The sequence below is a fragment of the Pteronotus mesoamericanus genome, unplaced genomic scaffold (genome assembly GCF_021234165.1).
Source record: "Pteronotus mesoamericanus isolate MK-2021 breed Mesoamerican mustached bat unplaced genomic scaffold, CSHL_Meso_final scaffold_582, whole genome shotgun sequence".
Taxonomy (NCBI): Eukaryota; Metazoa; Chordata; class Mammalia; order Chiroptera; family Mormoopidae; genus Pteronotus; species Pteronotus mesoamericanus.
The window spans coordinates 4,089,213-4,116,137 of record NW_026555323.1 but is presented as its reverse complement, the minus strand read 5'-3'; the positions used below and the strand labels follow the sequence as shown (position 1 = coordinate 4,116,137).

The window sequence follows — 26,925 nt, the reverse complement described above, 5'->3', positions numbered from 1 at the left end:
ACCACCAAAAAGAACTGACAGGTGACATGAGAGAGGCCCTAGCTAACACTATGGTGGTGACCATTTTGCAATATATAAATGTGTCAAATCAACACATTGCACACCTAAACTCACACAATGCTAGATGTCAATTATAACTCAGGATAGCGGGAAAAACCATACACAGGGTTGAGCTTTAGTTTTCCATTTTAATAGCAAAAATAGTACTGCATTACTTACACAATCTTCACCTTGGCTTTTTAAACTCAGCGCTCCCTACGGACTCCCTGCAGGTCCACAAGGGCGGCCGTAAGCCTCTCTTTTCAGGACCTGCCTTGAATCAGTAGAGTGCGTGTAGCTCCGATGGCTCAGCCCCTGTCCTATTGGTGGGCATGTGGGTTATTCCCAGGTTTTGCTTCCTTGCACTATAGCCTGCTTTTCTAGGGTATGTGCTTACAAGGGACAACCACCCCCGCCCCCTGCAAAAGAATGAAACTGATTTATTAAAAAAAAAATGTATATTTATTCTTCCATGTTTAAACCTCAGTTGCCTTCAAATTCCTCTCCATTTGATGCAATACACCTATTGAGGCTTTTTTCCACTGCTCAAAGCAGTTTTTGAACTTATCGATTTTGATGATGCCTTTTAGTGCTTCTGCCCTTCTGTTAGTTTCATCTCTTCCACGTTGGCGAAACGTTTCTTTTTGAGGACTTTTTTCATCCAGGGATACAAAAAAAAACATTGCTCAAGGTGAGATGGGGTGAATAGCAAGGATGGAGCATGGGGGTCATGCTGTTTTTGGTCAAAAACTGCTGTACACTCAGCGCAGTGTGGGCAGGTGCTCTCGTAAATCACCCATCATGCAATGGGCAAACGCGTTGAAAGAGTCTTGAGAAAACATTCACTGAAGCCAAACTCAGCCTCTCACAACAACACCAGTTGGTCCACTGATACAGATGGGTTCCTAGAATACTCACCTAGCAGGGGAAGCCTGAACTACAATGCACCAGCCCTCCAGAATATAATTCTGTTTTCATTGTTGTCACTTTCCCCAAGATACACCTGTGTCCCACGCGGTGTTCTCTGTTCTGGTCCCCTGGCCCATTCATCTGTTTCTGGGCAAATAACATATTGTATTGATTACAACCCGTTAATGGAAGTTTTCTACTCATTTTTTTTCCCAAAAATATCTTGACTGCTATTAGATATTTTTTCTTCCATTTTGCGCATTTCCATGGCGATTCAGTGCCCATTTATGTTGTTTAATGACATTGTGGCATTTTCTCCACAGGTCGTAGGCCTTTCGTATTTATGGTGTCTTCTTTATTGTTTGGGACGCTATGTGAATGGAATTCCATAGAATTCTTTATTATTTCCCCTTCCAACCTAACATTACTCTTCCGGAGAAAAGCTCTTTTGTTTATTTATGTTTTATCCAGCCCCCTTACCAACTTCTCTTATTAATTCTAATAGTTGTGGAAGAGTGACTTGAGACTTTCAGGTATATGACCAACTCACCTGCAGATTTGAAACAGGTTTGTCTCTTCTTTTCTAACACATATATAACTTATTGTATTTCATGTCTTAATTGTGAATACCGAGAAATTTCAGAAGTTAAATAGTCATGATGATAGCAGATGTATCTCCCTAGTTCCTGATTTTTAAAAGTCCTGGCCTCAGCAATTTACGGGCATTTGCTGTAGATTTTCTGGTGAACAGACTGCTGTTATATTTAGGTAGTTTCCATGTATTTCTTTTTGCTTAGAACTTTTATTAGAAAAGGTGGCTGAAGTTTGTCAAATCCCATTTTGGGTAGCATTGCCACATTTGTGTAGCTTTTCTACTTGATTAATATCATGAATGATGATGATAGGTGTTTATTACAGAACTGTAATAAACGCCAATTGGCTTTTTTTTACTGCTGGGTTTGATCTACTGATCCTTTATTGACAATTTTGCATCTATACTGATAGCTGAATTGATCTATAATTTTGCCTATTTATGGTTTTATGATATTTTCATATAAGGCTATGTTAGTTTTACAAAATGGCTTGGGGAACTTCCTGTCTTATTATGATTTGCAGAAGTTGCATAGGAATTTTTATTGTTAAAGATTAATTACTTAGATGAAACTGGTATTTAGTTTCTGACTTTTTTGAAGTCATTGGTCAATTCAGGTTGTCTGTTTTCCCTTATTTACGGTTCATGAGGTTAAATTTTGGTAGAAAATTATCCATTTCTTTTAGATTTTTGAATTAGCCACCTTGGTATGTAGCATTTACATTTTACTTGTAATTTGTTCCTTTTTTTCTACCTGTAGTTATGGCTGTCTTTTCATTTATAATGTTGAACAGCTTTACTTTGTCTCTTTGGAACTTCATTAGACCAGCCAGGGATTTACATATTCTAGTGGTCCTGTTAAGGAACTTGATAGATTTTATTTTTTAAAGATTTCTTTAGGTCTGGGCAGTGTGGCTCAGTTGGTTAGAGCATCATCCGATAAAACAAAAGTTCGCAGGTTCAAGTCCCGGTCAGGGCACATGTCTAGGTTGCAGGTTCAATCCCCAGCCAGGGTGCACAGGCACATATGGAAGCCAATCGATGTTTCTCTCCTGCATTGATGTCTTTCTCTCTCTCTCTCTCTCTCTCTCTCTCTCTCTCTCTCTCTTTGTAGAAGCAATGAAAAAAAAAGTGCTCGGGGGTAAGGATTAAAAAAATAAACAGAATATTGATAACAGAATAAACAAGGTACTGGAAACTTTCTGTACCTTGTTACCTCTCTGTTTTTTCTTCTGAGTTATACAGCAGGGATAATTCTAGTATTCCTCGTGGAGAGCAGCTGTGCACTTAGCACAAGGCCTGGCGCATAGTACGTGCTCAATAAATATTAGTTAAATATTAGCCTCGCATTGCAAAAGGAAATGGTCCTCTAACCTTTCCACTTAGATGTGCTCAGTGTTTTTCCTCGTATTGTCTTATCATCTCAGCGAGAACTTCAGAGGATGTAATGTGTTTTACAGATGAACATATTGAGGTTTCGAGACATTTTGTTACTTGTCCAAGGACAGCACATACTAACAGTGGTGCTCAGACTAGAACCTGAGTCTTCTGAACATTGGGTTTTCCCCATTTCACGATTCCCAGACTGTACCTTCCAGCTCTTTCATGTAGATCAGCGGTTCTCATGCTTTTTTGTTCCTCGGAGTCCCTGGGTGCTTTTAGAAACCCTGGCGGTCAGGCCATGCATCTCGGATCTACTAATCCGCATCTCGGGCAGCCTCTGCAGAGGTAGTTTTTAAAAATTCCCCAGGAGATTCCACTGTGCTCCCAGGCTTGAGAACCTGGTGACTTTGACTTCTTCGCTTACAGTTAAAAGTAGAAGCAGTTGACATCTGTGCATGTGTATGATCTTTTCTACGGGCCAACTGCTGCTATGTTTGCCAAGACAGACACAGAGCGCGGAAGGGACTATTCCCTTCTGTGAACGAGAAGGCAAAGACAGATAACGTTGCTTTTCTTCTCCTTAGCCCTGTTGGGTAGAATCGAAGAGAAAATGAAATTACAGCACAGCCTGAGTCATAAGGACTCCTTGGGCTTCCCCAAAGCAGCGGGCACCTTTTTTTTATTATTATTCAAGTCCATGTCCAAGGCAAGTGCCTTGCAGAGAGCGTAGCTGGCTGTCCTCGTCTCTAACCTGAGACAGCGCCTCCCTTCTGCGCTGCTGGCAGAAGAGAGGGAGTGAGTCCACAGTGGTCCAGTCATGACTCAGAAACCACAGGTAAGGATTCCTAGTTTTCCAGGTGACCGGGGAGATTGGACTGGCACTTTCGGTTCAGAATCCTAGATAACACTCGTGCTTTGCTGCTGTGTAATTGTATATACGTGACCTGAAAACGCCCTTGACTTTGCTAACGTTCATGACAGTAACCTTGCCGAAGTAGTCATCTTGTTTTTGTGTGTGTTTGTGGTCTGCCTCCCCCCACCAGCTGATTGGTTGTTTTTCTTTTATTGTAATTGGTGCCTCCGGGGAGGCTGCGGACAGGGCATGCTCAGAGCCTTCCTGTGTCTCTGTGTCAGGCATACGCTGATCCTGAGGCTTCTAGAACCTGCCTCGGACATGGAGGATTGCAGAGAAGCCCACGGTGATTTTCCACTGTCTGCAGAGGTTTTGCTGGTGTTTGCGAAGGAATGTCCGAGAGCCCACGCCACGTGGTCTTGAACACACTTTGAAAAGAGCAAATGCGAAGCCTTGTGGGACCTGGCCCAAGCCTTCCCCTGGCCTGGCTCATCGGTGCCCCTCTCAAAAGCCACCAAACTCTCGCCTGAATGTTTAATGAGACAGCCTCTGCTCATGGTGACTGTCCTGTCCATGTTTGCCTTGTTGCCATGAGCAATAGCCAGACTTCTCTGCTGGCACACCCAGAAAGGGGCAGGAACACTGCACAGTGCCAGGAATGGCCCTGTTTGTCCCCACCGAGCCGTGAGAGCGCTGGACCCGAGGGCTCCCCGGGGCTGTTTTGAGCATTGGAAGTAGACAAGAGCTGAAATTAATGTTGAAACAGCTCCATGAGGAAATTATTGCTTTCCTTTGAAAAGTCTCTAATGATTCCAAGCCTGGCAGCTGTCCTGGAAAGGAACATTGTATTATTGTTGTCGTTGTTGTTGTTGCGGCTGCTGTCACTTTTTTGGATCAGCTCTGGCTTGTGGGCCTTTGCAATTCCTGACGACCCGCCATTCTGGGGTTTCCATCTGCGCCCCAGCTGCACCTTGTCGGGGCCGAGTCAGCGCTTTTCCCGGGGCGTGATCGGGTGGGCGTGAGGTGCGTCTTTGCAGGGTGCTCAGAAAGGGGAGCAGGCAGCAAACGGCCTCCCAACCTTGGCTGGGGCCCATGGGAGCCACTGATTGTTGACACAAGGACACATCAGGTGATGCTTGAATTACGTATTTATAGATCACCTGCGACCCGTGTGGGACTCGAAAGCGACCGAGTCCGAACGCTGGCCTTTGCTCTCACATTGCCCGCCAATTGCACTGGGTAAGAAGCACCGAGAAATGAACAGTTAACTTTCATATAAGAAAACAGACAGTAAATCACAGCATGGATACATAGACAACCGTGGTGGCCATGAGAGAAATTCAAATTAAAACAGCTTGAAAGTGCTGGCACGTACCTATCAAACCAGCAAAAATAAATGTAAATGCTGAGTAAGACACTTGGCAGGGTCACGGAGAAACGGGCACACCGACGTCATGCCTCGGACGCTGTGAATGGGTTCCATATGTGCGGGAGGTAATTGGCATCATGTGACAAACGCTATAAAACTCTTCTCTCCCAGTGAACTGTTCTGAATTTGGTATTTCCTTTCTTCACGATACCTCTAAGACATGATTCAAAATAACAAAAACAAAAGCGGTGGCCACAAATGTAGTCACAGCACCGCTGTTTGTAAGAAGAAGAAATGAGGGGGAAGGAACCAGCATGTCCAGGTGCCGGGGAGTCCATTCCATCCGGGGACATGGCAGAGCCAGGAAGTGGTGCGTCTGCCTCTTTGGTGCTCCGCACACCGCGGCCCTGGGACCCCAGGACGCCCTCCGGGTCTTAGCCCCATATGACATCCTCAGAAAGGCCTTCCTTCACCAGGAGGCCTGGTCAGATCCTCCCTAAGATCTCTCACAGCTGCTTGTCCTTTGTGTTTGTAGCACATAACAAAGTCTGGGGTTGCCCGTACATCCTTGGTTAATGTAAATTTCCCCAATTTGACTGGAAGCTTCTCGAAGCAGGGGACTTGGACAAATATGCCCATATTGTGTTTGCCACTCAGGATAGGGGCTGAAATAAGATGAAAGGGTGGGTGGGTAGGTGGACAGAGGGATGATGGATGGACAGACGGGAAGATGGATGGATGGGTAGATGGATAGATAGATGGACAGACAGATGGAAAGACGGATGGTTGGTTGGATGGATGGATACATGGATGGATGGGTGGATAGTGAGGTAGATGAATGGTTGGAATTTTTTATATGCAGCAACCTCCCTTCCATCTACATAGGCCTTCATAGTTAATAAAGTACTCACTTTGCCAAACATTTTACTTTAATCTCCTACACAATCCTGTGAGGTAGAAAATACTGTCTTTATTTAAAAGTTGCAGAAACAGAGTTCTGTCAACTGTAAGTTAAGTAGCTTCGTTAACTACAGAGATAGTACTTTTATTTATTATAAAATTTTATTTATTAAATTTATTTATGATAGTAAATTTATTTAATCTAGTCAGATTGATTATCAACTTTATTATTTTTCCAGAGACTCTGGAATTGGTTGGGTTTATCAACTTCCTTGTTTTGACTTCACTATGGTGTTTTCATATGAGTCCAATTGTTTTCATTTCCCTGCTTCCTTTGAACTTTTCTTGCTAAATGGGGTGGGACTGGCCATAATGTTTCACTTTTCTGTTTTGTCTCTAGGTGATCAGAGTTGTGCGGTTTCTTCCCATGACTTGGGATGCTTTCCGTTCTAAAATACAAATTCTGTTGTCATAATTTGATTTCCCTCTCCTACCCAAGCCTTTTCTGAAAGGGCATTTTTATTATTCCAATAACTGAGTAACTTTTTAAAGTCTGCTTTCATCTCCCATTTCCACCTCTGTTTTGCTTTTGTCTAGGAATCAGACAAGTAGGAGTCTTGCCTGTTTTGTTCCTCCCTTTTTCCCTTTTACTTTTTGCTATTTACTTTTCCTTCATACTCAGAACTTAATCAACATATGTGCAAGTTCACATCTATGTGAAAACCCTTTATTCACCTGCACCCTACCATTTGGTGATCTCGTCATTGCTATTGCGGTGGATAACTTTATAATTCTTCTATTCACTTTTGGCATATTTGATCCATTATATTCTGCTAATATTTTCCCAGAATTTTCATCAGTGTTTCTTTTGCACATTTTGCTCCAGGTTGGAACTTAAAGATGGAACGTGGCTGTATTTGGGGCTGTACAAGTAGCGTTTTTTATCGCTACTTGATACCTTGGTTAGCTCTCCTCATGCCTTTGAACTTGGCCATGGTCAGCCTTTCTGTGGCCACGTGGGCACGGAAGGGACCAGACCGAGCACCAGGCACCTGATTTGCGGTCCTGGCTCTGTTACCTCTGAACAGGTCAGCTCTCTGAGGCTCTTTCTGTTCAAATTGTGCCTGACTTCATGGGGTCACGGGGAGGGCCAGGCAAAAATGGGAGGAAGAAAGTGCCATGTGTGCCAACTGCAGAGAGTCACCAGGAAGGCGTTACCTGTGATCACAGCTTCCCTTCTAGAGCATGACCTTGCATGTGTCCCTTGGAGGCAACAGCTTGTCCCGCGTTGCCTATTTCAAATGCCATCACAGGTGGTCTTGGAAGTCATTTTTGTACTTACATTTCACATGGATCTTACTTCTCTGGTAATAGGTGCTTGTGTGTGTTTGTTTTAAATTACATCAGCAGGCATCTTCCCTCCGCGCGTAAACTTCCCCTTGTCATTAGGACGAGAGCCCGCGCCTAACGACCTCATGGTAACTTGATCGCTTCTGTAATCAAAGATTTTTGTACAAAGATTTTGAATTGGTTTGATTTATCAGCTTCCTTGTTTTGATTTCATGAGGGTTTTTTCTAATCAGAGTCCAATTGTTTTCATTTCCCTGCTTTCTTTAAGCTTTTCTTGCTAAATGGGGTGGGACTAGTCGTAATGCTTCTCTTTTCTGTTTTGTCTCCAGGTGATCAGAGCTGTGCGTTTTTTCCAGTTACTTGCGACGCTTTCCGTTCTAAAATACAAATTCCATTGTCGTGACTTGATTTCCCTCTCCTACCCAGGTCTTCTTTGAAAGGGCATTTTTATTATCCCAATAATTGGATAACCTTTCATCCTGCTTTCCTCCTTCGTTTCTACCTGTACTTTTGCCTTTGTCTTTTTTACTTTGCTTTTGTTACGAAATCACCTTTTGTAACCAAAGATTCAGTAAAGACCCTAATTCTAATCCAGCTCTCATTCTAAGGTCCTGGGGGTAGGGCTTAAACGTATCTTTTGAGGGGGGAGGGGAAAAAAGTCAGCCCATAACCCCACCTTCCCAGCCGTCGCTCCATTGCCCTTGGCCGGGGTCCGGCCACGTGGTTACTTTATCTGCCTGGGTACGTGGCTGGTCACGGTCCAATCTCCTCCATTGAAACGCCCCCTCGCTCCTTAAGCGCCCTCCCCGCCGAGGTGCAGGGACCTGGGCAGTGGGTGTGGGAAGCCTCACTTGGGGTTTCTCCCAGGGGCAAGGGCGGTGGCCGCAGTCCGTTCTTATTTGTCACAGCAAGGACCCAGCCCTCGTCTCCAGCGCGTGGATTCTCCATCCAGCTGCGTCCGGTCCTCCGCGGCCGCCTCCGGTTCTCAGGGAACAGGCGCGGGCCTGGAACCCATCCTGTCCGCAGACCCCCGCTCCCGCAGCCAGTTTTCCTTCCCCTCTGCCGTCGTTGACCTCACTCACTTAGGTGAGCCCGCGTGCGTTCCCCTGGACTGGCGCTGCTCTGAGCATCTTGCTTTTAGGGTTTTCTTCCGGCGTGTTCTTCAGGCCTTTCCCTGCGTCTGTTCTGCTTTAGGCCAGCTGATGATTCACGAATACATTTTAGAACACTCCGCGTTTGCCCTCAACCCCGTTTTAATACGTGTGTCTTCACTGAACTGGCGAATTCTGTTGACTGCCTTTGAGGTGTCACGTCCCCTGCCACCAAGCTCCTCCAGTCGGTCCCCTAAAGGGATCCACAGTCTCCAGTGGGGAGGATTCTTACACAGTTATCCACAGTGCGGGCTCGGTAGAGACCTAGCAGCGGGTGACATTGGAACCTGCTACCAAAATCGCTGAGGCACGTCCCTGTCATTTGAGCTGAGGATCGATCCCCTCCGCGCCTGCTGGGGGCCGGTTGCCAGCCCACAGCTGCCAAGGTTAAAGCCAGGCTAACAGCATCGTGGACTCCAATCCTTCCTGGAACACTGATTTTTTTTCTTTTCCAATAAAGGCTCTGCTGATCTGAAAGCAGCAGATGTCCTTGTGGCTCTGTGGCTCACTCACTGCGAGAGTTCATGCCCCATGGCTTCCGGAAGCCTTGTGGGAAGGCAGGTGACTGCCCTTCTGCCCTGCAGCCCCGATTCTGTTTCTTGCACAGGTGCGCCCCCGAACTTCACTGTCTGCGATGAGCCAAATGCCCTTCAATACATCCATCCCTTCTTGGACCCGTCCTGCTCACCACCAGTGCCTCGGAACACAAGCTTTGTAAATCATAGCACCGGGCTGGAAGAGGAGAACCTCTTCTATTTGGCCCCACATGTTAAAAGTTTGTGCTTGAGGGCAAGCATGAGTGTCCTCTGTCTGTTCAGGGCGGAGCGGGTGTGTCTTAACCACGCACTTGAACTGGTGGGCTCCCCACATCCAGCTGTCTTTGATTTCAGAGTTCAGTGTGCATGGATTTAATTATGCAGTTGCTGGCTCCCCTCCCTCACAACCTTGTTTATTGTGATCCTGCCCGGACTAGACACAAGTCAGTAACAAGGGCTTTGGAGCTTGCCGGGCTGGGTTTCAAGGTCAAGTGTATACTGCCGCCTTCTTAATGGTGCATCCCTCCTCCTCCCTCTTGGCCGCTTGGTAAGCACTTGGGCTCCCTGTCATCTTCATGCACCAAAAAGCAAGATAACTTTTTTATAAATCTTCACCCGAGGACATTTTTTCATTGCTTTTAGAGAGAGAGAAAGAGAGAAAAAAAAATCGATGCGAAAGAGAAACATCTATTGGCTGCCTTCTTGGATGCACCCCAACTAGAGATTGAACCCACAACCTGGGCATGTGCCCTGACTGGGAATTGAACCCATGGCCTTTTGGTCTACAGGGTGACGCTCCAACCAACTGCGCCACACCGGACAGGCAGGAATAGAACTCTATTTGTAAATAAAAGTTTTCCCACTCACCCAAGACCAGATAGAAATCTTACACGTTTTTTCAACTGCATCCAGCCCAGAAAGCTTTTCAGCAGCGTGACTGTATTCAGAGAGTCATCACATTTGCAGTCGTCTGCTTTTTCCTGGAGTTGAAGAGACTTCAACCCTGCAGAAATTTGAGTGGGTGCGAGACCTAGAAAGAACTGTTTTAGATACGAGCATCGTCTGCTTCCTCCCCTTCCACGTGTCTGGGGAATTCAGGGGCACACACAGCCACTCATTTCCAGCTGATGTTATTCTGCTGGTAGGACTGAGCCCCGTAAGGAAGCCCACTCGGTTTCCCAGCAGGTGTCTCTTCTCGGCTTTGTGATCAATATCCCATGTTCACGGCAAGAAACCCATGAGGTGGGGCGACCAGATGCACGCTCAGTAACACACATAACAGCTCTTCCCCCGGAACCGTAAACACCCTGATTGTTGGTTTCGCCCGCTGCGCCTGCATCTTTAACCCTCCTGGTGCCTTACACAGTGGTTTGTACATTGCGGCACGCAAGTAAGCGTTGCTGAGCGTACCAGCACAAGTTAAGCACAAGGGCATTGCTGTTATATAACGCGGTGGTCACACGGCTCTAGTTAGGAGTGAGGAAGGTGGTCTTTGCACAGGGTTTCCAGGAGCAGTAGTTGGCTTTTGATGGGGGGGGGGAGAGAAGGGCTGTGAGTTCCCGGGCAGAGGAAACGGAGCCAGGTGCAGAGGCAGGACGGTTGGTGGCAGGACAGAGTGCAGCGGACACAGGCCAGCCCGGCCTGCGGAATCGGGCATCCTGGGGTGACCTCATGACACCCACCATCAAAAGGAGGCCAGCTCTCACGAGTCAGCCTTTGCAAAAGCTCTCATCTCCATGCCCACAGTATTCTCTCATCGCCATAACAACCATACCCCAGGCGGATCGTGGTCAGCCCCAGAATGCCCTGCAGCCTTTGGCCCACCGGCCAGCCAGTCCCTGGGGGCGAGACCACGCCCCTCCCTCCTGCCCTGCATCCCCGCCGTCTTGTGAATTTCAGCCTCAGGTCCCGTTCTGAGCCCTACAGTTTACTTGCAAACAAACAGGCACTTTTGGGGCTTTCATTGGTGATTTCCCCTTGGCCTTGAATCTTCTGCTCTAAGAGTACGCCCATCCCCTGATTTTGTCTACCTGCAACAAAGGACCAGCCCCACAAGCCATCTGCCAGCAGGAGGGGAGAGGGCGGGCAGAGAGCGTGGAGGGGACCGTGAGGCACAAACTTGGAGAGTGCTTGGGGCACATCGTGGAGGTCTGGGGCTGACCGTAGGAGTCTGGATATTCAGCTGAAGGCAGGCTGAGGGAGGGGGAAGGCTGAAGGATTTAGAGCAGACTTGGGTGTCTTTAGGATGTTCAATCTGATGAGAGGCGTGCATGGATGGATTGCAGGTCTCAGTGGCTTGCATCTCAATGCACAAATGTTTATTTAGCACCTTCTGTGTGCAAGGCACACCACTGAGCTTTGGAGGAGCATGCAGTCAGGGCTCTGGAAGGCCGCTCCAGTTGCTGGGACAGAAGGGACAACCCTCCGGCTGAGTTAGTGCAGCGTGAAATCAGCGAACAGGTTCCTCTAAGGAGACGTGAGCTGGAGAGAGTCTGGGAAGGTTCTCAGCTGCAGCGAGACTTGCCCAAGCGTCCCCTGGTCTCAGTTAAAGAGACACAGGGCTAAGGCTGAGTCCCGCCTCCTTGTGCGGTTCCAGGCTGCAGCTCTTGGCCAAGAGCTCTTCGCAGCTCTTGGCTAGGAGGACACAGAGAAGGTGCAAGAGGAAAGTGTCATTGTTGGGACAACAGCGTCTCAGCTGACCCTTCAGGGATGTTTAGGTCATTGGTACCATAATTGGCTCATGTCATAATAATAGTCTGATTCTTTTCTGTTGTTTTATTTATTTATTTATTTTGGTGGTCCCGCAGAGCTTTATTTATAAGAATTTCCATAGCACTGACCAGTGTGGCTCATTTGGTCGGAGCATCATCCTTTAGACTGAAGGGTTGTGGGTTCAATTCCCAGTCAGGGCACATGCCCAGGTTGCGGGTTCGATCCCCAGTCAGGTGCGTAGGAGAAGGCAACCAATTGATGTTTCTCTCTCGCATCAAGGTTCTCTCTGTCTCTCCTCATCACCCCCCTTAAAAAAATTAATCAGAAAATGCTTTGGGTGAGGATTTAGTAAAAAAAGAAAAGAAGACTTTCCATAGATGCCTAAGATTTGTTGTTTAAAATCAGGAGTAAAGCTGGCCTCCTTTTCGTTTTGCACTTGGCTACTGTTTCAGATCAGGCCCAGCCATTTGATACAGAATGGCCACAGCGGCCACACGCGGTGGGTGGAGGGTCGCCAGGCTGCAAGCTGGACACCTGGGCCATGTGTGCAGCTGTCTGGCCTGGGGCCTGAGACCTGGGTGTGTCTCTGAGAACCCAGGAAGGGGTGGCAGCCAGGCCCTAGGAGGGCCTTCCTGAACTTGGCATTGCAAGGACCAGCATGTCGCCCTTCCTCTCAACCTGCTCCTGGATCCGCTGTCACGCTTTCCCATGGGAGGCCACTGTCCTTGAAAACACCACAAGCCAGGAAGAATCCCCGGGTCCACACGGGACCTGGAGAGACATCGTCACCTGGCCCAAACTGCTTATTTAACAGATGGAAACCACCACCACCAAGGCGGAGGGTGATGCAGTGGTGAATGAGAGAAAGCAGCCCACGAGGCTGGATTTGGACTGGCGGCATGAGCGTGTCCTCATGTTACGTACAGAGCTGGGTTCAGTCAACGGGCCAGGAAGCAGCAACACCCCAGTAGCAGTGAGCACACCTAGCACCCAGATCGTGGTTTCTAACTACCATTTTCTGCTAAAGGGAACCAGGGCTGATTCCAGGGCTGGGGCTTGGGAAGTAGCAGAGGAGACTGGACGCCCTTGACTTCCCAGGAAGTAAGGCAGTGCCCCAGACTGATAGGGAAATATCAGAGCGACAGGAGCCCCCAGGGGGACTCCCACTGGCCTAATTGCATACTACCTGAGCATCACAAAGATAAAGTGGCAATAATGGATTATAATGCTTTGAATAATAATAAAAAAAAATCAGTGAGTCCACAGGGATACTTAAAAGCGGTTGGGGGGGATGGTGGAGGCTTCTGTGCAGAGGAATGCCAAGTCCCAACCATAGAAGGAATGGTAGTTTTTAAAAAAGCACCACTTTGCAACCAGTGTACTAATGGATCCAGGCCAGGGTCAATACTGATGCTAAAACCACTGGAGGAAATGACGTCAGAACACAAGATGCTCACTCATCTCAGATTGTCACCCCCCAGGTTGCTTACTAGTCACAGAAAGTAAAATGTACTTTTACACAGAGGGGATCCGGCAGTTGGCACCTGACCGCCCGATCAGGCTTGGCATCACCAACAGTGGAATAGCCAGCCATCGGGTGCCCCCTGGTGGTTGCCAACGGAAAGACTCAATATTGTCTGATTTGGGCCAAAAGCGCCTAACTAGAATCTAAATTTTAAGAAACAAAATTGAGCGCTTTCAGATAATGGGATATTCTACGAGGCCACTGGAATGACTTGAAAACTTGTAATGCTAAAGCTGAGAAAGACATAAACTGGGTTACGGGAACGTGATGTGACAACTAAGTACAATGTGATTCTTGGCGGACTCGGGAAACATGCTGGATTATTTAGGGGTGAAGGGCCAGGATGCCCACAATTCACTTGCAAAGGATCCAGCAAATAATGAAAAGCGTGTGTGTGTTCCCCTGGGTGAGTAGAGAGAGGAAAGTAAAAGTGGCGATGTATTAACAATGAAGGGCATAGGGGTTTTATTCATTGTGTCCCAGATCGGCTTTTCCGCAATTTTGAAATTTTTCAAAATTAAATATTGTACCGACTCTATTGCAGTGACTTGTCAAAAAACAAACCAAACAAAACACTGAGACTCGAACTCCATTCTCTTGACCCCAAATCCAGTACGCTATCATTTGTCCAGGCCAATGGTGACAGGGACAGACGGAGACAGAGGGTTCCTTATTCTTGGTTCAAAGACCAGAGCTTTGAGAGTGTGGAAGAGACCCAGGCTTTCGGATTCTGATACCTTAGCCAAGGAAGAGATGAAGGCAAGGCACGCATCGCCACCTAGTGGCCAGACCGGGAAGTCTGTCTACTGCAGCCAATTTTGCAAGCAAACTCATGCCACTTTATTGGTGTCTTTCCCGCAGTCAGCCCGGCTGTGACATTTTCCCATCTGCAAAGGTGTGGACAGAGGGGAGGCTGTGGGTGCCCTGGCTGGAGGCTGTTGATGGGGAAGCTGGAGGCGGCCAACTAGAAGAGGGGTGCCCTATGTGATTCGCTGGGGTGCATATTTGACTTTCCCTGGTTGATACAAGTTGGAAGCGGGGACGAAGACTAGGGACGCTGTCAGCTACTAATCAAGTCCCGGCCCCTGGGCTTTGATTGTTATAAGAGTTATTGTTTATTTCCTGTTTATTCCCTGGCCGATGTGGCTCAGTGGATTGAGCATCGGCCCCAAAACCGAAAGGTCGCAGGTTCAATTCCCAGTCAGGGCACATGCCTGGGTTACAGGTTCAGCCGCAGTCGGGGAATGTGCAGAAGGCAACCGATTGATGTTTCTCTCCCTTTCTTCCCCTCCCTCTAAAATCAATAAATTAAAATTTTTTAAGTTAATTGTTTAACTTCCGGGACTGTTAGTAGATAGCAGCCTGCCCTCCTGCAGTTCTGGGTTACTAACAGACTAGCTCCCTGGGCTATTTATTATAGATAAGGGGGTTAGTTTCCTGGGCAGATTGCTGCATACTGGAGTAGGGGGGGGCAAATTTCCATTTTATAGATGGTCTGGCCGTTGTCCTTTTGGGTGTTTAGTCTCTCCCTCCGGAATCAGAGCCCCAGGCGGCACCGTGCCAACAGCAGCTCTAATTCCAAGGAAGAGATGTCAGAAGACCCCGGTTTGGTCTCCAGCTGCCTTCTCAACCTGGGAAGGCTTCTCCAAGCTTGGGTGGTCTCCTCGGGCAGAGCAAGGGCCATTTCTGCTGCTTCCTACCATTCTGTGACCGTGACATTAAGCCCACGTGCTCCCTCTAGAGGCTGGGGAGAGATTAGTTGGAGCTGTACAGAGATTACCTGCTCCATGCGACTAGGTGCTTACCCGCTCAATACCGGTCCCTAGACGAGGTCCCAACATCTGGGACTCCCGCCAGCTCACACGCAAATAAATCACTGATTTATCCCAAGCCGATCCCTGCGCTGCGCTCACCGCCCACGGCTGTTCTTCCCCTGTCTCCCGCGCCCAGGCTCTCCGTGTGAAATGGTCTCACCTCAAGCTGCCCTGGGTGGATATCGACTGGCTCATAGACATCTCCTGCCAGATCACAGAGCTGGACCTTTCTGCCAACTGCCTGTCCTCCCTCCCGTCGGTCATCCCCTGGGGGCTCATCAACCTCCGGAAGCTGAACCTCTCGGACAACCACCTGGCCGAACTACCTGGCGTGCAGTCATCAGACGAGATCATCTGTTCCAGGTGGGCGTCCCCCATCACACGTGCGGGGGTGTGAGCGGCGCGCGCGGGGGCACCCTCTGCACCCCAGCTGCCGGGGCCAGCCCCCCACGGGCTCCCTGACGGTAGTCAGTGGTTTTAAAAACCAATTTTCAGCGGAAATGAGAGAAGGAAGCTCTGTTTTCCCTGATGCAAGCTCTGTCTTGGGGACAAGGTCCCCATCTCCCATCCAGGGGGATGCAGAGCGGGGTGGCTTGTGTGCCCCGCCGTGTACACTGCCCACTAGCGGCTTGGCGGACCTGCTGGTCCGCGATGCCCCATCTTGGTCCAGCACACGGGAATCAGAGACGGGGGCTGATGGAAGCCGTAAGGCCCAAGCACCCCGACTTTTTTATCCCACCTCCCAGAGAAAGGGGGGAGGGCCTTGGGGGACAAGCTCACCCCACGGGACGCTGGCAGCAGGGACAAGTGTGAGCAGTTCTGTCTCCTTTTGGGGGGAGGCCTTGCGAAGCTAAAGCTCTAAGAGTAAGAGAGAAAGAAGCAGGTTGGAAGGAACTTAGGGTCATCAGTAACGGGAGGTGGGGGGGGCGGGCTACACACAAAAATCTAAAGAACGCCCGTCACCCAAGCGGGAGTCCTGCGTGGGGCACCCTACTCAGGGGTCCAGAAAGTTGAAGGCATCTTTCAACCAGCTCAGGCCGCTCTCCCACCTATGAGAAAGGATTTAATTTCTATTGGCCGGAGAGACCAGGGCACCCCAAAGACAGCTTTTATTTTCTTTGTCTGCACTGGACATGGTAACAGTTAATGTAATGAATAAAAGTTTGATCGCTACAGTTTCAAGGCCCGTTCTGTGCAAGGGGCCAGAGGAAAATTGCGCCCCTGTGTTTACAGAAATACGTAACAGGGGAGCTTGACCTCTTTCTTCGGAGGCTTTGACGTCCTTCTTCCCCCACGACAGGCTCCTGGAAATTGACATTTCCAACAACAAGTTGTCCCATCTCCCGCCGGGATTTCTGCACCTCTCCAAGCTCCAAAAACTGACCGCCTCAAAAAATTACTTAGAAAAATTGTTCGAAGAAGAAAGTGGTATGTTCTACCACCCATAACCTGACCTCCTTCGTCCTTTTCTTCTTCATAGGGATCTATCTACCAGTTCATACTCTTTTTTTCTTCCCTAGCCACTAACTGGATTGGTTTGCGGAAACTACAGGAATTGGATATTTCTGACAACAAGCTGACAGAGCTGCCTATGGTGTTTCTTCATTCTTTCAAGTCGCTCAGTTATCTGAATGTCTCCAGAAACAAACTGAAGGTCTTTCCAGACGCCTGGGCCTGTCCTTTGGTTAGTATCACACCGGAAGTCCCGGAGGGCTTGGTGCCTGTCTCATCTGCTCCCCTTTGGTGGCCACGCTGGGTAGCGAGTGTTTCAGGCAGGTGACTCACCTGAAAGCCAGGCCGTGTGGCTCTGGGCTTGAGATTTGCACCCTGAGACCCACAGACCTTTCCGCATTTACAACTTGCGTGTCCGGCGTAGGGTGACTTCTCTGCAAAAAGATGAGCAGGGGGAGGGGCTCCGGTCCTTTCAGACAGCTCTACACTAAGACTAAAGAAGAAATAATCTGCCTCCATCGCACCGCCCATGAAATGGTGTTTTTGTTTCTCGGGACGTTTGCGCGCAAAAGCAGATGGAGCAGCGTAAGGAGTAGCCATGCGTTTTCTTGCTGTTGGTCTCACACCAGGAAATCCTCGTCACCAGTATTAACATCTCCTGTTTAAACAGACGCGTGTGGGAGCCCGGCCCCTCCCCAGAGCCTGGGCCTGAATTGTTCCATTATCTCCCAGGACAATGAGCCAAATGTTCTGGGATGGAGGAAAAGGGTTAGGAGCCACTGTTGTCTCCCCTGAGAACCCGTTGCCATCTGTCCCTTGGGGCAGGGATGGGAAAACGGGACAACCACACTTTGCAGCCTCTTAATTAACGGGATCCCATTTCTTACAGAGCTGTGGGGTAAAGGTCTTCTTTTTAAATCAAATTGGGAAAGTCTTCCTCATCAGCACCGCCGCCTTCAAAAAGCTAATTTCTACCTCCTTCTCTTTCTCCTCAAACTGCTAGAAATGCTGTAAAGCGTCCCACAATGCCCTGGAGTGCCTACCAGACAGGATGGCTGTCTTCTGGAAAAACCACCTTAAGGAGGTGGATTTCTCGGAAAACGCGCTCAAGGAAGTTCCTCCAGGACTTTTCCAGCTCGATGTGAGTCTAACAGCACCCAGAGCGCTCACGTCCTGCTTTTGTGAGAGAGTCAGTCGGCCATGCAGGGAAGTCTGGGCACTTCTCCTGAGCGCCTGAGACCAAAAAAAATGTTGAGAAAAGCTCAACTGTCAAAAAAAAGTGTCATTACGAGCAAAGATCAATAGGAAATGTGCAAAATGGAGACAGCTATGTGAGGGGGTAGGATTATGGGATCTTACCCCCAGGGGTTTCTTTAGCGTTGAAATCTGTGAGCACAGCCCAGCAGCCCCTCTGTCTGACCTTCTCCGGCTCTGTCCCTTTCCTGGTGGCACAGAGGCCAGCTGCTGTAGGAAGCCAAGGCCAGGGGGACACTGCCTGGCAGAGCCTCCTTGTCCCTTCCTCCCGCTCCAGAGGTGGCCGTCCTGGAAGCTTCTTGGGACATGAATTCAGGAAAGTGCGTTTTTCCAAAGCACTGTGTGTCCCCTGTCCCCTCCCCACCAATGTGGGGCTCCTTTCTTGTTGTTTTTTTTTTAATCCTCACCCGAGGATATGGTCACTGATCCTAGAGAGAGAGGGAGGGAGGGAGGGAGGGAGGCAAAGAGGGAGGGAGAGCCAGGCAGGCAGACATGATGTGAGAAAAACATTGGTCAGTTTCCTCCTGCACACACTCCGACTGGGAATCGAACCTGCAAACTTTTGGGTGCATAGGACAATGCCACAACCAACTGAGCCACCCAGCCGGGGCTCCTTTCCCACATTGGGCTGTTGCCCGTCGGTCTTTGCTTCGCCCTCCCACTCGATGGGAACCCCTTAAGGCAAAGCATAGATCCTATTCAGCATTTGACCTTGACACCTCAGACCAGCCCCAGAAAGTGGCCTGATTAGAGATTGCCGAAGGCCTCGGGGCAACCCCAGGCAGAGTCCACAAGCCTCAGCCCCCACAGGCTCTCCTCCAAGGCCTGGTGCAGTCCCCCCCGCCCCCGCCATGCTCAGGGACCCCCAGAAGGCAGCAGGGGCCCTGTCACCACGCATATTCTCAGGACGAGGGCCATCAAGCGGTGAGCGCCAGGGCAAACATGGACAAAGGGCCCCAGGCTGTGTCCGTTGCACGGGGAGAGCCCGTGGGTGAGGACACAGGTCACTACTACCCGAAGGGACACCCCTGGCCAGGAGGTCACATCTGCTACCTGACCTCTGTCCTTGGCGGGACATAGTAATAGAAGTCTATTACTTCTTCCGTCACACCAGCAACTGGCTTGGTGTTCTGGTTCCCAGCGCAGCCAGAAAAGGAGGGAAAGAACCTGGTCCAGCTCCTCACCCCTGCGATTCGCGTGAGGTCTCAGCTCTGAGAAATACTTAGGCTCCTTTCATTCTAGAAGAGTTGTCTCCCATGGACCTGGGAGGAAGGGTCTTCTATAAAGTCTCCCATCTGTTTGGTCTAGTTTCTTGAGTTCGAAGAAACTCTTGAGCCCCCATGATGGAATCTCGGTTAAGGTCAACCGGTCGTAATCATTTGGCAGCAGTTTGCCGGGGAACTGATTTTTCTCTTCATTTTTGTCCTCCCCGTTGGCATTCAATGGCATCTCCACCTCTCTCCCTCTCTGCCGCAGGCCCTCACGTCCTTGAGGTTACAGGGAAACCAGCTGGTGGCTGTGCCACCTCCCGAGAAGTGGACCTGCAAGCAGCTGAAAACCCTGGATCTCTCCAGAAACCAGTTTGGCAAGTAAGCAAGTCTCTGTCGCGGGCAGGTTCGAAAATGTGCTTGACACAGTAGTGGAGCAGTCCCTGGGGTTGTGTCTCTCTTAGTTTGTTGGAGTGGCCCTCGCAGAGTGTCACAGGCTGGGGGCCACTTATTTGTCACAGTTCTGGAGGCTGGAAGGCCAAGGCCAAGGCATCAGCAGGGTTGACCGCTTCTGAGGCCTCTCTCCTGGGCCTGGACATGGCTGTCTTCTCTGTGTCCCCACGTGGTCTTCCCTCTGTCCCACGTCCGAGTGTCCCCTTCCTGTAAGGACACCGGTTATGTTGAGAAAAGGTCCATTCTCATGGCCTTGTGGTAACTTAAATGCATCTGTTAAGACCTCATCCCCAAATAAGGCCACATGCTGAGTGTTGGAAGTTAGGACTTCAACCTATGCATTTGGAGAAGGGGAGACACAGGCTAGCCCATAACGGTGTCCCCCATTTCTAATGTTAAAGACTGCTGGAGACTCTTCTCCCGTTACCCTAACCTGCCATGCTGTTCAAAAGTTTTTATTGATCGAATAAAAAGTACCCCCCAATTGCTAACCAGTGTGTATATACGAGATCTGCCCAGAAGATATCCAGCCATGTTATATGAAAAATAGAGACATTTATTGAAGAAGATACAACATAAAAGAAACATTGTACATAGGGCAATGACGCCTCAGTCCCCTTCACCGTAGGCACCTGGGGACCTCACACGGTTCTCCCAGTCGCCATCAGCAGCCCCATTGTATTTTCCTGAATCTCATCGAAAGTCTGAAACCTCTTCCCTTTCAAAGGTGGCTTTAGATTTGGGAAAAGCCAAAAGTCTCAGGGTGCCAAATCTGGGCTGTAGCGGGGCTGAGTCACCTGGTTGATTTGATGTTTTACAAAAAAACTTGCCACGAGTGCGTGATACACGAGTGGGCACTTTGTTGTGATGAAGCTGCCAATCACCAGCTGCCCATAGTTGCGGCCTCTGAATCATGCAAATAGTTTCCACAGAGAAATGTTCAAGCTTAATGCAAACTTTGATGTAGATTCATTTTGAACGCGACAGCCACACAGTACACATGCTCACTCAGTGGCGTCTACCACCCCCAATAGCTAACACAGTGAAGTCATCATTGTTCACACACGCACATTCCAATTCACTCGCCTTGGCTGCCAGGTGACATCGATGTCATGCAAACCACTCTCCTTATATTAACAATGGCTGGACTTTTTCCGGACAGACCTCGTATATATTGAATAAAAAGAAGCCCCCTCCCCAAGAGGGAATAAATAGGTGACAATCTGAGGATGAGCCCAGGTGGCCCTGGGGGCCCTGGAGACCAGCCTCCAGGTTCGGCTGCTGAAGGTCACCTCTGTGGCATCTCAGCAGAACGTACCTCCCAAAGAGAACTGGCCTGGGGAGCAGCCTCAAAAGTCCCATCCGCTGGAACGGGCATTCCCGCCTGGCACGGAAACGCTCACACCTGCCGGAAGTGGAAAAGCGCCAGAATGGAAACCACCGGTCATGCGTGCGTCAGGCCACCTTGTCTAGCCGTTTCTTCCCCAAAGACTTCTGAGCACAACGGGTGCAATGAGCTGCCGACACTCACACGTCAGCGGCAAGGGGCCCAACGCTCCGCTGATGGAATTTTCTCCCTTCTCGCTGCACGGTTCGGCCTGATAGAGCCACAGCCAAAATAGTAAGGTCTTTGTCCTGCTTTCCTCAAATGTTGACGTTTTTTCCTCCCAGCAGAAATGACGACGGACTCAAAACAAAGCGTATTTCCTTTTTCACCACCAGAGGGCGCCAGCGGTCAGGGACGGAGACAGGTGTGTGTGTAGGTGCTGGGAGGTGAGGATGCTGGGCAGGTGGTTCCTTGCTATTCTTCTATAGGGTTTTTCCCACAATGCCCTGTAGGAATGTCAGAGATGCTCACATTTGACTGGGCCTGTTGTTTGCAGGACACACGTGGCCTGCGTATCCTGAAACCCCCTTCCCATTTACAACCCAATAAGACTAGAAGCTGCTGTGTGTGGACAGACAGCCTGCAGCCTGTGAGCACTGCCCGAGACGTGTTAAATATGTTAGCCTTCCTTTAATTCTCACAACATAAGGTGTGGGTTGTGGATCCCCATTTTACAGATGAGGAAACTGAGACTCCCCGAGTGTTTTAGTCTGCTTGGGCTTCCACAGCGAAGTACTGGAGACCGGGAGGCTTGAACAACAGAAATGCATTTCCTCACAGCTCTGGAGGCTGGAGGTCTGAGATCAGGGTGCCAGCGTGGTTTGTTCCTGGTGAGGACTCTCTTCCTGGCTTGCAGACGGCTGCCTTCTTGCTGTGTCTTCACGGCGCAAAGAGAGAAAGAGAGCAAGCTATCGCGTGTCTCTTTTTATAAGGGCACTAAACCCATCATCGCCCCCCACCAGGGCCTCATCCAACCTCATCGCCTCCCAAAGGCCCCCACCTCTTCATACCATCACGTTAGGGAGGCACAATTCAGTCCGTGGTTCAAGGGTTGACTGGTCACGTTGCTGCTCGGTGGCAGACCAGGTTTCGACCCCGTCCTGGGCGGGGGGCGGGGGCAGAGGCAGGGAGGCAGCACTGTGACGTTCTCACAGCCCCACTACGGGATCTTGTGAAGACACAAGGGAACACAGCCACCCTTGGTCTCGCAAGCTGTCCTGGCTAGGCTGAGTCCAGAGGGACTTGGGGTCTTCCCCCAAATTCATCAGAAACAGAACTTTTCTTAGAATGTTTGTACTGGTCACACAACAAGGCCAGTTCAGCGCAGAATATTTTTAGGAAAACAAATTCTCCTTGTTCCTTTTCTTCTGTGAGGTAAGGTTGGGAGGCGTGGACCCATCCCGGGTGCTAAGTAGCCCTGTTCTTTAACTTGAGAGCTAAGACGTCTAAAGCCAGCGAAGCTCATAGAACTATCCCTCAGGGTGCTGTCCCATAGAATAGGAGCCAGTATTTAGTTGATTTTAAATATAACTCTCGTCTTCAACTTAATAGATCTCTGTTGGCAAGTGCACTTTAAGTACAGATGGCTTGAGGTGGGGATAAGAAACCCCATGGAGGCCCAGGAACATTTGCAGGAGGTGAAAAAAATAACCTGTCCTTCTGTTGTGCTTTTGATGAACTGGTGTGCTTGTGTGTATACATATGATATGTGTATATCAGTCATGTATGAATGCGTTTACATGATTGAAAAGGTAACACATCATCAGGGAAACAGATGAGCCTCTGAAAAACAGGCCTAAATCAATACAGGAACTTAATATATGACAAGAGTGGTATTTCATTTTCGTGGAGAAAGAATGTTTTATTGTTTAACAAATAGTGTTGGTATAACTGCAGTCCAGACAGAAAAAGAAAGTTACAATCCTCGATTTCCAGCCCTACATCAATTACAAAATTTCTATGTGGGTTTAAGATATAAGAATGAAAGGAAAAAGAAAATAATAACCTTTAAAAGAATATATGTATGGGTGGGGGTGGGGAAGACCTTTCAAAGCTAGGTGGGAAACCCAGAAATCATTTTTCTAAAAAGGCCAAAATCCTGGGCTTTGTGAAAACAGACTTAGAAGAAATATTTGCAACACAAATTGTTGCAACATAAATTGGCTAAAGCCCCTAATATACAAAGACTGCTTACAAATTGATTTAAAAAAAAAAAAGACAACCCAATAGGCAAAAAAATGGGCGAGAGATGTAAACAGTTTGCAGAAAAGGAAGGTCAGATGGTGTGGAAACAAATGTAAATGTCCTGAACCACACAGAGAGGGAAGTACAATTAGGAATTTCGTAACTGCCCCTTTTTAAAACGAAGGCCTTAGGACTTTGGAAATTGAGTCCAGACGTAGGGGCAGGAAAGAGAGGGAGGAAAGAGAAACAAACACTTTCGTCTCATTCAAGCCAAAATGGAGCAATGGGCGTGACAAGCGCCGCTGGTATGGATCTCAGTCCCGTTGCCGTTGCCGTTGCGGTTGCCACGCACAGAGCCTCTCAACGTTTGGGTTGAGCGGAAGGGCGTCTGCAGCTTAGAAGCTGAGACCCCACAGAGAAGTGTGTGAGGAGGTGGGCCCGGCCCTCAGTGGGACCAGCCACCCCCGGGAGAGCCCCCAGGGTACAAGGTCAAACGCGCGTGATGAAAAGCACTGTAGGAGCACGTACCAACGTTCTCGAAAGTGATGGCTGGAGGCCTGGGGGGCTGGGTGAGGAGGCCACACCTTTTGAAAGTACCCCTGGCAGAACTGGACGGCGGAGTTGGCCCGTGACAAAGGCCCCTTGATTTTTTCATTTTCGTCTCGAACGTTGAGGCCCACGTCCGGGTGAAAAGGAGGCGCCCCGTTTCAAACGCTTTTCCTCAGTACAGTTATTCCCTCGGGGCTGCGGAGCCTTGGGTGAGGAATTATCTATAAAAGATAACTTGTTTGCAGATGGACAGTAAAATTCCAGGCAAATTTATGCACATTCAAGGAGTCATATTTGTGCAGCGGCCTCATCCAAAAATAATTTGGACGGCCGTTTTTACGGTAACATTCAGACCAGCGGAGTCATAAATAACTTATGAATAAATAATTACAGTTCATAAATGCCTCGCGCTGTGCTCTCCTCAGCCTGGTTTTCAGAGTTTCCACACTGAGCCGGGAGCTCTAGGACAGGTGTTGCCCCCGTCCAGAGCAAAAATTCCTTCTTCCATCCACCCTTTGCTTAAAGAGGCTTCGTAAACACCAAGACGAAACTAGAAAACGGGAAGGCATCAAGGCCAAATGTTCCAATGTGTTCTCCGGGAAGAAAGGCCGCCTTTCTTATTATTGGTGGTGTTCGGTGTGAATGAGGGCAGGCGAAAGCTGGTCATTCTTTTTCATTGGAAAAAGAAAAACAAAAGAAGGAGCCCTTTGGAACATTTTCTTAGGGAATGGGGTCGAGCACCACGCCGTCTTTAGAAGCCGGCTGCACGGTTCATCCCGAAGGGGTCGCGGCATTGAGTCCCGTTCGCCACGGCGGCCCACGAGGCAGATTTCCAAGCGCCTGTTTCGGGACCCCGTTATCACCTCTCCCAGAATATTCTCTGGGGCCGGGTGCCTCAGGACCATGGGCTCTACAACCAGAGTCAAGCAGGCAGTGGGGCGTCACAGTCAAAGGCAGTAGAGTGTTGTTTCAGCCCAGCGAGAGATTTGGCTTCCCTTTCTCGCTCGCTGCCTGGCAGAGAACCCGGAGAGAGGGCTTCGAGCCATCGCCTTGTCTTGGACTCTCCGAGCTGACAGGGACCCTCAGGGCAGGCTGTCCTGGCCCCCTCTCCCTGCCTTCGGAGGGGGCATAAGGCACTTTAGAGACTCTGCTAGAATCCAAAGCTCTGCTTCCCATCAGTGCGTGTTTCTGGGCCCTTGGCCATGTTCTTTCTCAACTCACACACTCTGGTGCCCGTGAAAACGGCAGATTTGACATGATTTTAATGGCCATGTCATCATTAGCCTAATTAATGAAGTGAGTCAGATGCTAGAGAGTTGGCTTGTGTTTTAGAGAATGCCATCTTAGGACACATGCAAACTAAGCCTGTAGGAATATTTTTTAGTTAACTAGCTTTCTTTCATTGAAGCAGTAATACATGGGCAAGGTAAATAGAATTTTCGAACAGGACCATAGGGCATGGAAGGAATATTCAGCCTCCTAATATTTTTCTACCCCAGAGACAGCTATGGAATTTCATGGGTGTCTGGTAACAATCGTGTTTGTGTCTGACATATATGTGTAACATATACACACCTATGTGCCTTGTGGAGTGTATACACATGCTTATAAGAGTAGGTAACTGTTATACATGCATATGTGCATTTCTGGTGTATATGCTTGCAGATAACGCCATACAGAATACATAGGTGCATTGTGGTGTGTGTACCTATGTGTATAAACACACACATAAATGCATGGGCTGTGGGTTTGCTTGCATGTCTGCACACGTATTGTGGTTCATCAATGAAGCCTTCAGACACCTTGCTCCACACCTTGTTTTTTCAGTTCACCAACAGCTCTTGAGTGTAGACATGCCCGTGCATCATGATAGGTGTGTATTGTCCCCTGAGGGCGGATGGCTAGGCTGTCTTCAATATCAGACACTGTGCCACTGAGCATCCTTGTCCTCACCCCTTTGCCCCGAGTTCAGGGACATCTGCGGGACAATATGCCGGCATTAGAACCCCTAGATCCATGAGGTATGCCTCTTACTCTGAGGTGGCTCCTGTTCTTCCAGCAGCTCGGGCTCCACGCCGTGATGGCCCATGATTCGTTGCACGTGTCCAGTCTGCTTTGCCATTTCTTTGCAGCCTGTGTGCTCGAGTTTCCGGCCTTCCTAAGTGAGTCTCTGGAAGTCCTTTGCCTGAATGACAATCATCTGGATGCGGTCCCTCCCTCGGTCTGCCTACTGAAGAGCTTATCGGAACTCTACCTGGGAAAGTGAGTACCCAGCCCGGGGAGGCGGCACGTCCTTCCATAAGCCACCTGAGGACACAGCCAGGGAGAGAGGAGCCATCTGTGTGCCCAGAAGCAGCGGAGGGATTTTCAGAGCCGGGCTTAGTCAAAGGCACGCGGGAGGGGTAGGCAGAGGGTAGTGACGCAATAAGCCGTCGGCTGCTCTGCTCAGTCACAGTGAGAAGAACTCTTGGATCCTTCATCCTTTCTTTTACTGAGCAGCTACGGGTGTTCGGACAGTATGAAAATCTTCATGAAAATATAAAATAACTCAGGTCACACTGCCTTTTTGAGAAGTGATAACCTCTTTTTTTTTAATCACAACCCGAGGATATGTTTGTTTATTTTCAGAAAGGGAGACATTCGTCAGTTGCCTCTCGTATGCACCCCAACCGGGGATCGAACCCACAACCTTTTGGTGTGTGGGACGATGCTCCGACCAACTGAGCCGTCTGGCTGTGGCGATAGTGATCATCTTTAAAGTGGTGTAACTAGTGGACCAGATGAGAAGGTTGGGGGAGGGGACCGAGTACTAAGCCACAGGGATTTGCAGAAGACAGAGCTGCCATTTGAACCCCCGACTGTCCAGGGAGGAAGGCTTTGAAGTTAGTATTTAAATAGAATGGCTGAAATTGGAGCCCAAGAAGTTGGGTTTGGGGTGCAGGCTCCCGGTGGCCGCTGTGGGCCTCAGAGGCTGACCGGCGCTGTGCGTGTGCGTGCGTGTGTGCCTGTGTGTGTGTGTCCCCACTGTGTCCTCAGCAACCCTGGCCTGCGAGAGCTCCCCGCTGAGCTGGGGCAGCTGGGCAACCTCTGGCAATTGGACATTGAAGACCTGAACATCAGCAACGTGCCTGCGGAGATCAGAAAAGAAGGTAGGCCTCCCTTAGCATCATCCCCTTGGAAAGATGCCTCTGTTCCAGCTGTTCAGGGCCTGGGGTGGAAATAGCTGGGTGCCTCACAGAGCCCACTGCCAGCTCCCGTGTTTGCGACGATGCTGTGAAATATCCAGAAAGCGAAAGTCGCGGAGG

The 26,925-nt window shown here is 49.2% G+C and overlaps 1 protein-coding gene across 1 annotated transcript in view; it reads left to right on the top strand.

Moving 5' to 3' along the window:
- LRRK1 (leucine rich repeat kinase 1) overlaps positions 1-26,925 on the top strand; it is a 95,703-nt gene that overhangs the window by 40,144 nt on the left and 28,634 nt on the right. The window contains exons 7-14 of the mRNA XM_054561979.1: positions 15,270-15,496; positions 16,434-16,561; positions 16,654-16,817; positions 17,589-17,726; positions 19,316-19,428; positions 21,175-21,251; positions 25,753-25,882; positions 26,657-26,769. Of these exons, the coding sequence (XP_054417954.1) occupies positions 15,270-15,496; positions 16,434-16,561; positions 16,654-16,817; positions 17,589-17,726; positions 19,316-19,428; positions 21,175-21,251; positions 25,753-25,882; positions 26,657-26,769 (1,090 nt within the window). The remainder of the gene's footprint in view (positions 1-15,269; positions 15,497-16,433; positions 16,562-16,653; positions 16,818-17,588; positions 17,727-19,315; positions 19,429-21,174; positions 21,252-25,752; positions 25,883-26,656; positions 26,770-26,925) is intronic.